At 42.7% G+C, this 13729-nt stretch overlaps 1 protein-coding gene across 4 annotated transcripts in view; it reads left to right on the top strand.

Moving 5' to 3' along the window:
* Window positions 1-13729, top strand: part of robo1 (roundabout, axon guidance receptor, homolog 1 (Drosophila)) — a 173537-nt gene that overhangs the window by 140736 nt on the left and 19072 nt on the right. For all 4 annotated transcript variants that reach the window (XM_010796292.1, XM_010796291.1, XM_010796290.1 and 1 more), the window contains exons 11-20: window positions 551-632; window positions 834-1002; window positions 1095-1261; window positions 1379-1500; window positions 3135-3366; window positions 4236-4357; window positions 5944-6115; window positions 8033-8233; window positions 10768-10794; window positions 12151-12193. In XM_010796292.1, the coding sequence (XP_010794594.1) occupies window positions 551-632; window positions 834-1002; window positions 1095-1261; window positions 1379-1500; window positions 3135-3366; window positions 4236-4357; window positions 5944-6115; window positions 8033-8233; window positions 10768-10794; window positions 12151-12193 (1337 nt within the window). The remainder of the gene's footprint in view (window positions 1-550; window positions 633-833; window positions 1003-1094; window positions 1262-1378; window positions 1501-3134; window positions 3367-4235; window positions 4358-5943; window positions 6116-8032; window positions 8234-10767; window positions 10795-12150; window positions 12194-13729) is intronic.

Raw genomic sequence — 13729 nt, 5'->3', positions numbered from 1 at the left:
AGAAATGTATAATCCCTTTAGGGTCTTTCTGCTTTGTGCAGTTCCTGTTCTAAAACATAACTACAAATAAAAATCACTCAGTGAACTCTAATCTCCTACTTATAAGTGACAAAGAAAAAGTAAAGAGTGAGGCAATGTTAATAAAAGTATATTAATAACCAATGTTCTACTTTATATCTGTAGAGTAGCTTGTCACCACATCTGTTGCACAGAGCAGTCACTTCCATGTTTGGAATAGTAGAGAGAGAATAAGGTCCCCAATTAGTCTATGATCCTGTGAAAATATTTCCCATTTGACTAGGAATGTTCTGCCACTTGGCCTCTCCAGCTGCTTTCCTCAGGTTCTGTTGTAAAAGGCATGATATTGAGATTATTAGGCATTGACAGCTGCCTGCTACGACTCCACCAGAATGTCAATAAGCAGAGCATGACGGTGGGGGGAGACAGTAGGAGGCAAAAGCGGGAAATAGACTTTTACCAGTTCAAGAGACTATGACATGCATTTAAATAATTTCCATTTAACCAAATATTCTTCTCTGTTTTCCGGCAGCTTGGTGACACTGGTACCTACACCTGCATCGCATCTACACCGAGTGGAGAGGCCACATGGAAAGCCTACTTAGAGGTTCATGGTAAGACTAACCAATAGGGAGGATAAGTGTCTCTCAGTGTACTTTTTCAAATTGCGTGATATGTTTGTGATATTGCTTTGTGAAAGTCAAATGATAAAGAGGTATATGAAGTTTGGAGATGTTTTGCATACCTTTGTTTACTGTGATAGCAATAAACTACATGTTCCTTTATTTCTTTCTTTTACTATGTTCTAAATTAAGAGTTTGGAGTTCCAGTTCAGCCAAACAGGCCCACTGACCCAAACCTGATCCCCAGTGCCCCTTCCAAACCTGAGATCACTGATTCTACCCGCACCTCCATCTCCCTTTCCTGGAGACCTAACCTTAATGCTGGAGCCACACCCACCTCCTATATAATAGAGGCCTTCAGGTAAAACTAAACAGCAATGATCAATAAACCAAACTACTGCGTGGTGTTAATGAAAACTTTGAAACCTTAATTATTTGGTTGTATGTTCACAGTCATGCATCAGGGAGCAGCTGGCAAACCTTGGCAGAGCATGTGAAAACTGAGTCATTTGTACTGAAGGGCTTGAAGCCCAGTGCAGTCTACCTCTTCTTAGTACGGGCAGCCAATGCCTACGGGCTGAGTGATCCCAGTCCTATCACTGAAGCTGTGAAAACACAAGGTGAGGGCTGCCTTTTTACTGATATGAAATTCATTTACAGCACCAAAGTGTTGTGTTTTTTCTGTAGTTTAACTCAATATCATTTAATTTTTTTTAAATCTGTGCTTCTGCATACAGATATCCCTCCCACCAGTCAGGGCGTGGACCATCGTCAGATCCAAAGGGAGTTGGGAGAAGTGCTCATACACCTTCACAACCCAACCATTCTCTCCTCCTCATCTGTCAGGGTGCAGTGGACAGTGAGTATAATGCTCTATCAATGCACTGTTGTCACTTTTTTTTTCTTTAGACAGCTGCAGCCAGCCACAGATTGCCATATGGATCATTAGTATAGCTGGTCACCAAAGCTCCAAGGTTAGTTTAGTGATATGCCCCATGGTCAATTTGTCAGGCCACTCAGGCGAGCTAATGTGCTAACGTCCTAGCACCCTTCAGAGGAAAGACACTGCAGAGAGCAGCTTGGAACACAATCCAAGTTTTCTTATTGTCCATCTGGCATGAGTCTGAAAATGGTCGACTGGCCTGAGACCAAAAATGTGCAGCTTCGCCCACAGTGGACCACTCAACCGCCCAAAAACTTAACTACAGAGCCTAGCCTTCTGCAGACTATATTGTACCGCATAGCAGTGTGTGGCGTGCCAGCCTGTGCCCTCTCAGATTGAAAACACTTGATGGCTGTTAAAATAATACAAGTGAGAAGGAAGAGGCGGCCAACTCATGCTCTTAAGTGGAAATGGCTTACAGATGTTAAAACGGATAGGTGGGAGAGGAAGAAGTAGAACTGGGAGCTTAAGGTGGCTTTCCTTAACTGATAGCCTAAAAGCTCCAAATGAAATGTCCACCTGAAATTGATATGGTTAATGTATCGTTTTTTTTATTTGACGAGACTATATCTATACTGTCCACCTAGATATTGGTCTGTTGGATGGCTTACTGAAAGGAAAGAACAGTCCTGTTTTGCCTTTTGACATAGGGACACCCCTACATTCTCTAGTATTATGAAGTGCCACAGTGAGTGATGAATGGGACCGAGGAAACGTGAAAAGGATACTGACATGTCAAGACTGATTTAAAACATTATTGCCCAGTTACCCTGTCTCCCTGGAATGTTCCAAAAAAACACATGATACAAGAGAGACTTACAATATAGTAAAACGCCACGGTATCCTTGTTTTGTGGGGTTAAATCTATTCCCAATGTGGAGTTTCTTGGTTTTACATTTTCCCTTGTGTTGTGGTAAATGGTTGCACAGTTTCAGGCTAATGAAGACCACCTGAGCCGGCAGCATATTTTACGGGGGAGGGATAAAGAAATCACTAAAATCTTTACAAGCCATTGCTGCCTGCCTTCCACAGGGAGTCGTATGGATATTAGCATACGGGTTAACGGTCTTCTCTCTAACCATGCTGGGTAACAGAGCAACGTTTTATTAATAAGCTGATTCACTAATCAGATGCTGTTAAAATTGCATTTTCAACTTCTGGATCTCAGTATAAAGATTCACTTCTCCCCCTCTTCCTTGACACTAGCAGCCAGTCAGTACACTGGAGAGCAGGACAGGATGAGACAGGCTGTTCTGGGAGCCTGGGCCCTGTTTAACCAGCTCCAGACTTGGAGGAACCTCTGGCCAATGACCTCATACTGTGGTTGCACAAATCGCTGCTGCTCCAAATGGCGCATAGACACACAGTTGAAAAAGAGAGATGTAGATACGGATGGATACACAGAGGGGTGATGTGATGAGTTAGCACCCCATTTCATCTAGTGCCTGGCGTATCAGCAATCCATAGCTGTCAAGTGATACAACATTTATAACAATACTGTGTTATATTCCACTGTGAAGTATCTAATCAAACTTTTTTTCATTCACAAGGTGGAGCAGCAGTCGCAGTACATCCAGGGCTACAAGGTGATGTACAGACCTTCACCGCAGGGGCTACAGAGGAGTGAGTGGGCTGTGTTCGAGGTGCGAACTCCCGGGGAGGAAAGCGCTGTTGTGCCGCAGCTTCGGAAAGGAGTCACATACGAATTCAAAATCCGCCCCTTCTTCAATGAGTTCCAGGGAACAGACAGTGATATCAAAATTGGCAAGACGCTGGAAGAAGGTGGGGGGATGTGAATGAGTGTGACTGTGCGCGAGTGTGCTTGCATGCGTGCATGCATGTTTCCATGTTTACACTATTTTATATGCTCAGCTCGCATGTGTGAGAGCATACAACAGCTGTTCACAGCAGGCAGTTATGGCAAGATTATGGTATGTTCAAATGTGGTGTATTCAAGTATGCTAGGGTTAGGGTTGATGTTCACCTCTTTAAAAGGCCCTATGGAACCCCATATATATAAGTATCATACTAATTCCTCATAGGGTGTGGTTGTGGCAGTCTCATGAGGTTTGGTTGAAGCCCAAGTGTGAATTGTAATCTGTAGCAAACAGTTAAGATAAATGTGAGTGCATAGTGTTTACTACAGTGTGTCTGTGTTTGTTGCATGCGTGGGAGTGTTTTGATCTATTTTTGCTGGATTCTCCTTTGTTCCTAGTCTTGTTGATAATTGTTTTTGGAGCAGTTAAAACAATGTTTGTTCTCCTTGAAGCAGAAAAAGGCAGTTTTTATAACACCCATTCACACTGTGATTACAGCTTTTATGTCGCATTGGTAATTATTTCAGTTTAATTACCGTTGGACCACAGGTTGGCGTTCACACACTAACATACACCCGCCATCATAACTCCCTGTGTGTTTTCAGTAAACAATTACATGTTATATACCCACAAGAGCACTTGTTAAACAAACCCCGTTTTCAGATAAAAGCATTGGAATTTTGATTATTGCTCTTTTGTTTTCACCTCAGCGTTAGTCTCAAACAAAGATTGTGACAGCTCAATGTGATGAGGGGAAACTGGGAGAGACTGCATGCAGTTATAAAAAAACGGTATCTCATGTATGAAGGTGTATCTTTTGTCTACCCCCCTCAGCCCCCAGTGCCCCGCCTCGTGAGGTTACAGTGACGGAGAGTGAGGACAATGGGACCGCCATCGTGGTCTCCTGGCAACCCCCTCCAGAAGAGGAACAGAATGGGGTGGTCCAGGAGTACAAGGTAAAAACAAAACCTGCAGCTACCTTTGTTCTGAGCAGTGAGACTTGCATTGTAGAAACACACAAAGGAGACACAAACAGGGATGCAGACATACAGATAACAGAGAGAGAGACAATGCACAGACATGGAAAGGTAATGAATTCCTGGTTGAGGCGCACCTTTGTGCTCTTCCAGCATGTGACAGGCTCAGAGACCAGACAGGGAAGGAGTCAAAAGCAGGGGAACTGGTGGAAACTGTTGTAAAACAGTGCCATCTGGTGGAAAGGGTAGGCCCATACATCTTGTGGCACTCGTAGGGTGAATATTGATGAGGAGGCAATTTCAGCTGTAATTATTGATGGATTCCTTTTTTGCCTCTTATATTAGTTTGGCCTTAAACTGGTGACTACAAGTTATTGTGTGTGGAGATAAAATGATAGGCCATTCATGACATGTTTCATATAGATTTTGTAGAGATTGATCATGTTTTAACCATATTATCGCGCTGGTCAAAATGAAAATGAAGATACAAAAAAACCTTTACTTAAGGTATTACCAGACTTAGTAAAGACATTAATGAAAACATAGGTAATTGCTTGGATATTAGATTAACGGACTGAAGCTATGATAATGACCAATGATCAAATACATGGCAAAGAAGAGATAGACCTCATTTATCATTTTGTTGGTCCTCTTTTCTTCGTCCTTCCTTTATAATATACGTGTACCTGTAATATTGACCTCCCTCTGAATCCACTCTAATGTTATGCTGTGCAAGTCCTGTATTTTAATTGGAACACCTTTAACGGTGCAGGGAATATAGGTTAGTAGCAGGAGGGTAGATGAGGCAGAGCCAATGAAAATGTTAAGCCCCTGTTAATTTTCGAGGTAAATGTTCTCTGGTGATAGGCTTTATCGTAATTTCATGGTTTTTAAGTCAGGCTCGAGAGCGTTCCACAATCATTTCAAGGCCCGGTCCCTAGCGGCCCTTTCCACCCACCGCAATTTTTAAGATACACAGAAAATGTCAGGGCGTTGTAGTTCCATCACAGAAGTGGAAACACACACACACATGCACATGGTATAGTACACACCAAGGGAGGTTTATATGTTAACCTGGGTAACTGCTGGGTGGAGGTAGGGGGTAAAGAAAGCAGAATGTCAGGGGTCCAGGATGTGGAGGTCTCCAGGCCTCATGCTGAGGTGAATGTATGCTTCTCTTTGTGGCCCTGGTGTGAGTCAGCCTGCGAGGCAGCGCTCCTTCCTGGGAGTGACAGCACTTAGCTCCTGCTGAAATTGGGTTATGGAGGTGATTACTGATCCCCATTTGTTTTTCATGGGTTTAAGGCTACACAGAAACGTGTTATGGCTACCTCAGCTAATACTGACCCTGTGTTGCGCAGCCTTTAAAACATAAAGCCATTTTGTCAAATGTTTTCCTAGCTCAGAGATGTAATTCAATACCTGTGTTGTCCTGAAATGTTCCAATAGTAGTACCAACAAATTATCTGGACACAGATTGGTGGCAGCTACCAAACTGGATGTTGTCACGAAACCTTCATAACATTGCCTCACTCTTTACTTTTTCTTTGTCTCTGTTATGGCAGATTTGGTGCTTGGGGAATGAGAGCAAGTACCATATCAACCGCACAGTTGACGGCTCAGTCTTATCCCTGCTCATTCCAAGTCTGGCCCCAGGGATCCGCTACAGCGTGGAGGTAGCAGCCAGCACCGGGGCGGGTCCCGGGGTCAAGAGCGATATCACCTTCTTCCAGCTTGGTGAGTAGAAACAACCTTTTTTTCTCTCTCACAGGAAGTCATATCATTGTTTATCCTTTCTTTCAGTGGATACATTTGCTGTGTTTCAATGTCTTCATCCTTGTGCAATCCTACCTGTCAGAATGAATACCAAATGTCTAACAAATAATCAAACGCATTAATCCAGTCACCCCAAATTAAGAGCTTTTTAGTTTATATGACATTCTGCCAATAAAACATATATTTTTGTAATTCCTTATAGTGAATGTTTAAGAATCTGCCTTTTTCCCTTTCTTTATCAACAGCGCTCTAAAACTGTAATTGAAGTGATTACGTTTTTTACAAGCACCCTAAAACTCGTCACAGAATAGGATGACGTTTGAATGGTACAACACTTTTACAGGTTTGAGCACTGCAATGGCTATTAGCTGCCAGTTGCTGGTAGCCTGATCCACGTGGGCACATTAAATTCCTGGGTGGCAGCTGTTGAGCTGGCTGCCCCACCCTGCTCTGCTCTCCACTCAAGGATGCAATGTTTTCTGTCTGTGCTTCAAACAACAAAGGCAATAATGAATCCTGCACTCTGGGCTCAGGCATAACATATTATTAGTTTTAAGAAGCACACTGCAGACTTCAGTGGGGCTTGTTGCTATCATTTTTATGTCCACTAAAGAGCAGAGATAGAGGAAGAGATAGAGCTCCATCTGGTTTTGAATCTGTGATTGAGTGGGCTGGGATAGGCATGAAGAAGCATCGGCTGTGACTGATACAACTTCCCTCCCTTGAAGAGTTCCTATGGTGATGGTTGCTATGTTCCAACACTGGAGTGGAACAATGTGCCTTGGGGACCAGCGCTTCACCAAATGCATTTGTCACACTCTGAGCTTGTATGCGTCATGCCAGCCTAGGTACCTGTACAGTCGCTTGTGGGCTGCTTAGTCACATTGGCATGCTCCGTTCATTCGGCCAGAATGAGCCTTAAATTGAGAAGACAGAGGAGTGAGGAGAGAGGCAGTGTGAGGCGTTCATCGGCTGAGCGACTGAGACAAAGACAGACAGAGTGATGTGGGGTAAAGGCAGAGAGCTGGTTTCATTGGGGAAGTGTTTTCGCCTCTGGCTTAGAGAGTTTGGTAGAGGAGAGTGGCTGCGACATGAAAGACTTGAGCAAAAGAGATGAAGTCAAAATAACTCGAACATGAAGAAGTGTCAGAATGGTGGGGGCTGGGGCAAACCCAAATAAGTCTTTCATGTACCGTGCATGAGGGAGAAGCACAGAGAGAATAGACGGATAAGAAAAACAGACCGAAAGCGCGGGTTGTTGTGAGCAGCCGCACAGACGGTGCCTTTACACGGCTTTTCACAGTAGAAACAGCTCAAGGCATTCACACCTCAGCTTTTCACAGATGTGCCTCAGTTTGCTAATTACTGTGGTGACTGTGTTTGAGGATGGTCTCATTGGATTTATTTAAGTGATTATGAAACAGCCAATGCTCGGTGTAAATGACGCCTCTGTGTTTTCCTATCCGGCTCCATCAGGCTTGTGTGGCGCACAGGCTCAGTTTGAATGTCTTTGGTTGCTTTCGTCTGCTCACCTGCCATTGTTGACTGGGATTTGAGATGAAAGCCTTTTGAATAATAGAGAGAAACGACTCCCATTTCCACAACCCAGCCTCATACACACCCGCTGAGAATCTTTTTGTTCGTCAGGAGGAGGAATTTTCATATTTATGCTGCCTCCATTTATTTTAGATATATTTCCCTACTTCAGGCTCTTGCACTTGCTTTGAGTTTTAAGCTTTAAATAACATTTCTTTCCCTCATATCTGCTGTTTTCATATTCCTTATTCCCTTTATTGCATGGGTGCTATATTATTTGTACCACCACATGTTTTTTTCTTCAAATTCTGCTCTGAAATCTCCTCCATTCCTGATTCTCAGATGCATCTGGGCGAATGACAGAGACGGGGATCCAAGAGAACCCCCTGTCCCAGCAGATCTCCGATGTTGTCAAGCAGCCGGCCTTTATAGCCGGCATAGGAGCTGCGTGCTGGATCATCCTCATGGTCTTCAGCATCTGGTTGTATAGACACCGAAAGAAGAGGAATGGCCTCTCCAGCAGTTATGCAGGCATTCGCAAAGGTAAGGACACAGTGACCACTACCATGTATATCCACTTGAATTTCTGATTCAAAGTGCTGGTTTAAGGTTAGAGGTTTTCCAATTACAAAATATTGTAAGAACATGCAACGCCTGTCATTGTCGTGCACCACCACCATCTTCTGCACAAATGCTTCCTCCGATCCTGCCTGTCACAAACTGACATATGTCTATGTACAGTGCTCTAGGTGAAGTCTATCTGAACGTGCTCTCCAGTAGGGATGTGACGTGAGCTCCCGCTGAGAGTGCTGCGGGAAGACGTCTTTTATTTCTTTTTCCTATTTCTGTCACACCGATCCTGCAAGGGGGTGTGAAGTGTTTTTCAGTAAAGTACATTTTCAGGTCCAACAACTGCCCTTTTAGCAACTCCCTTTTGACAGAGCTGGGAAATAGAATATCTTACCATAATACATCTTTATCAAGGACATGCTGACATTTTCACATGCTTGAAGTAATCTTGCTATCTTTTCAGATCTGGAGGAGTTTTGCATTGAGCAATCTTGCTTATAGTGTGTGCTTATCATACATTTGGAAAAACACAAACATTCATACCCATGTGTATTTGGGCTGTATTTCAACCCTCTTAGAGTAGCCACAGCGTAACCCAGTGTGTTTCTTTACCTGAATAAACCGAAGTGACAGGGTTCATGACATGTCCAACCTCTGCCCATAATTGTTAAGATTTAAAAGAGAGCTATTAGCCTTTCTTTCTCAGTCTCATTTATGTGTGGGCTGGCTTAATGTGTGGCCTTGGGCTCTGCAGCTGCTGCCTGTGAGCGCTACCTACACCATCCACAGTCATTCACTGAGGTTTACTGCTGTGTGCCAGGGCTAGATGAGATCCACCCTTCAACCTTGACACAAACACACATAAACACAGACAAAATCAATGCTAACAGTGAGAGTTGTGAGTCATGTGAAAGTGAGAGACACCTCAGCTAAGCTTTCCCCTAAGCTCTGTGGTCTTTAACAGCTTTTACACATAGCTGTGTGTGCTTGATAATGGTCAGAACTGTTACCTTTTTTCCCCGTTTCAGTCTTTATATAGTCATGAACATCTATGATAGTATCACATTCCTAATGATATTGTGAATCAATTGTATTAAAGTCTGACAACACACTTAATGCTTTTATGTTGTTAGACATCTGAAAAGTATTATTTTGACATAAGTCACTTAAAAACAGAGGTTAAACACAGGGAATACAGTGATATATAATTGTAAGTTTAAAGGTTCAAAAGTAATGATCTGTGGCCTGAGGCAGAGACGAGTGTGTAGGCTGAGGTAACCCGCTGACTGTCTTTGATTCTGTATGTTGATGTTTACTCACACAAACTCATACAGCTCTTCAGAGGCACAGTAGGCACACATGACCCCCCTCCTTCTTCTCCTCCTCATGCACCCAGACCACAAGAAGCCACGATCTTTGTTGGAACTGGTTACTAAGAATGTTTTGAAAAGAGTATAATTGCAACCACATGAAGCAACAATCTGCACACAGGGTGAAATAGGCTGAACTGGGACGTGTGAATGTGTGTGCCACAGTGTGTCTCTTATACGTAGTTGCATTTGGAAACTGAAAATACCTTTTTGCAGTGCTGCATAAATCCTCAAAACAAATGTTGTTAGTGAAATGATCAGTACCAGGAATTAGAGTACAATCAATATATGTATTTCAATCTAGTTTGCATTTCTCACAGGCAGTTAAGCCTTCCAAGTGCTAGTCTATCCCCCTTCCCAGGCATTCAACCAACAGATTAAAGCCACCGGACTGCACATATCTTTAGACTTGGTTGAGCATCAAGAGCTGAGAGATTCAAACATGATAGGGTGATTGTTGTATTTAGAGGACATTTTTTGGAACAGGTAATGTATGAATGTATTGCTCCAGGAAATGGAAATGTGATAACAACGTTGTCGTCCTTCTCCGATGTCTCGTACTTAGACAGCAACAATACTTTAATCGTAAGGCAGTCCTCTGCATGACTACCGGCATAGTGCAATGTTGCATCAACTTCAATGCATGGTGTAGTGTTCTTCAATTCTTCACAAAGGAAACCAACAAATATGTTATAAGATACCAACAACAGCCACTACAGAATCTAAATCTGCCCACAGTGTATTACTGTTTTGCAAAAGGGCCCCCTCTATGATGAAGTGTGAGTAATTGAGCTGTATGGGTTATAATGTGAGTGTTAGAGATAGCAACATATATCTCCCAAGTGTGTGACCCCGCCCAGCAGGCCTCTGACAGTCTGAGCCAGGATTTGAACCAGCAGCTGGCTCAACACTCACTTTCCGCCAGTTGGGGTCCAGGGATGTCTGCAGGGATCAAAGACAAGGGGCCAGCGAGTAGCGTGTGAATACAGGCAAAAATACTTTTTGAGGATTTGTGTACTCAAACAGAAACGATGTGGCGATGAAGCCCTTTGAATTATGTCCCAGGAACTCGTTCCAGACAGTGTCGATGCAAAATACTTCAGTAATTTAATTTATTTTTTGTTTCTGTCCCAACAGTTCCGTCATTTACTTTCACACCAACCGGTAAGCACTTCTATTTTCTCTTTTTCTTTCTTCATAATTAAAATAAGGGATGCCTGCTTTTATTGATCCACTTTGCACCAGCTTTTTCCCTTTATTTGTTGAACACTTCTTTTAATGGCCACAGTCCAAATAGATGAGAGCCATTAAATCTGGACAAGTCAACAAGGGACACTCGGTGTCTACCAATTAAACGAGGCAAACATTTGCACAGTTTAAAGATCCAACAAGAAATAAATGTTCCACCAAATGTTAGGGTCGTGTCAGAATGTAATGCTTAAAGAGAAGCAGGCCGCACTTCTGAGAGGCTGCTTAAACTCGTGGTAAATTGATCAAAGGGCTACTGGCAACCTCAGATGGGATTTAAGAGAATGACACACCACCAGCACTCCAACACACTAGATAAAAAAAACTGAAAAAACTGAAGAAAAAATACCCTATCTTTCTTTTTCTGCAAGTATGTATTTACAATCCTTCTTATTTAATCTGTCTGAAGAACTGTGTTCCCTAGAGGTGTTAGGAGTGCTTAATACAATGGTTAATGGTTGAGAGGAATTACAAGTGAGGGCAGGAGAAGAAGAGTGAGTCAAACAATAATGTACAGTTTGTGGTAGCATTGGCCTGATTGAGCCTGTCTCTGCATAGGTCGTATATGAACACTAGCAGAGTTGTTTTTCTGTCTGCCTTAAGGCTTGTAATCAGGTAGAATACTTTGGCTGTTGCAAGCTTGTTTCATGATTAGCTGGAAATCTTCCACTTGAAAAACAAGCCTAACTTTTTTGTCTCTTTAAGACGTAAAACTCCATGCCCTGGCACCCTGCTACTAACAAGATGTTGGGGTGCCTTGTGCTGATTTGCATCCGGAATTGGAGTGTGATACTTTGTTTGCATTAGATAGAGATAAGAGCTCCCCTTTTTTGATACAAGGCCAAAACCACACTTCATGTTTTGAGACGGGGAATTGACACAGTTGAGGCCCTAACTACCCTCTTCCATCTCTCCTCCTTTCGGGGAAGAGATCGTAATTAAAGTTTGAAGTTTATCTCTCCTTCACACACAGCAAGCTTAGAGCTCCTTGAAAGAGTCCAACTTTCAATGCGCGGAGCTTCAAACACGCTGAACCTGAGCCAGCAACCAAAGGGCTCTGCATCTCTGTTCTTCATAAGCCTCTTACATACACTCCTTCTGCTCCTGTTGCTCTGTGTGTGTGACTCAGCCAAAATGATGCCACAAACATTCATGTACATGCTCACATAAACTGATAAATAAAACACATACACGTAAAAGGAAGCATTTACATCAACGCTGACAAAACTAAAATCAATCTAATAATTTTCAAATTGTTTTCTCTATTTTCAGTGGCATATCAGAGAGGAGGAGAGGGTGTTAGCAGCGCTGGAAGGTAAGAGTTTATTTATTTATTATGTAAAGAGTGTGTACTGTTATATGTCTTGTTATATAACACTTGGGGAAATCAAATCATGACTATATTTGAATAACAAATGCAGTCGTATGGTAAAACTACTGAACAGTTGAGCAGTGTTGGGCAAGTGCACTTTTCTTCAGCAAACACTAGGGGGAGTGCTGTGACTTTCTTAAGCCGTAGAGAGCTGGGGTGGGGTAAGGGGGTGCATTAAGTATGTTATGATAACATGAACAAAGCCCCATGCAGTCTGCCAGGAGACCATCCTCATCCTAGATGGTGGAGAGCCACATCCAACCACAAGGCTGTGCCATAGCCTCACCCTAAAACATGAGTAGATAAACATGCCCACACATAGCTGTAACGGCACACCTATGCATGTTGTGGAATGGTGCATTGTGTACAAACAGCGAGACTTAAAGAATGATGCGTGTTATAACTCATTTGTATGTCCAATAGATGGCATCATACCGCTTGGAGATTGAAAAAAATATATAGAATGCAGAAAAGAAAGAGGAACTATGTATTTATTGGTTTCCCTTTCTTTACTAAGAGTACATGGTGTGTGTGTGTGTGTGTGTGTGTGTGTGTGTGTGTGTGTGTGTGTGTGTGTGTGTGTGTGTGTGTGTGTGTGTGTGTGTGTGTGTGTGTGTGTGTGTGTGTTGTTCGTATAGTAATGAATAGTTAGCTTGGAGCAATCAGCATTGAATCCATATTATCCAGTTCTATGATTGAATCCCAATTTGCAGAATGGCTATGTCAGCTCTGACAATGGCCATTCAATATGAACATACAACTGCCGGGGTGATTGAGGAGCTATTGTATGATTGTATTTGGTTGGATATGACAAATGTGTTCATTTCCCAAAATGAATCCGAAAAATGAGTCACTTGAGAGGGAATGAGGAAACATAATTCAATGCTAAATCAGTGTTGGGATTTGCAACTGTGGTAGAGTACCCTGAATTCTCTTTGTATGCTAGATTGATTCATTCCATGAGTAGTAGAAGTTATTTATTCTTTTAACGCTGGTTGGACTTAGCTCCGGTTGTACAGTAGAATCCTGTTGAACAAGTAGTCTTGCATATTGCTGAGATTAAAGACAGAGTAAAAGGAGCAATACATGGAAACAATAGGAATTGATGGCCAGGCGATCATGTGAGGACTGGTTCGCATGGGTTTATCTTCTAGTGCTGGCTTTTAATTTCACTCCTTATGTAAAGCTAAAAGAAGAAAACTTTTAAATGATAAAGATGCTGTGTGACAACATTACTCGTGAAGCATTTGTGGTTCACTGGCTGTTCAGGATGCACATTTTGCAAAATAGCGAGTGAATTTTATCTGGCTGTGTAATCCAAGCGGTTCGCTAATGCTCATGAGGGCTCAGGGAAAGTGTCATCGACTGTGGGCAAGTCATGCACACACAATCTATTTAGCTGGGCTGTTTTATAATGTGCTCCCTAGGCTGTGTGTGTGTGTGTGTGTGTGTGTGTGTGTGTGTGTGTGTGTGTGTGTT

The sequence above is a fragment of the Notothenia coriiceps genome, unplaced genomic scaffold, assembly GCF_000735185.1.
Source record: "Notothenia coriiceps isolate Sejong01 unplaced genomic scaffold, NC01 NC01_scaffold00037250, whole genome shotgun sequence".
NCBI classification, from domain to species: domain Eukaryota; kingdom Metazoa; phylum Chordata; class Actinopteri; order Perciformes; family Nototheniidae; genus Notothenia; species Notothenia coriiceps.
Note: the sequence above shows the minus strand (reverse complement) of the source record. Positions and strands in the feature narration are given on the sequence as shown.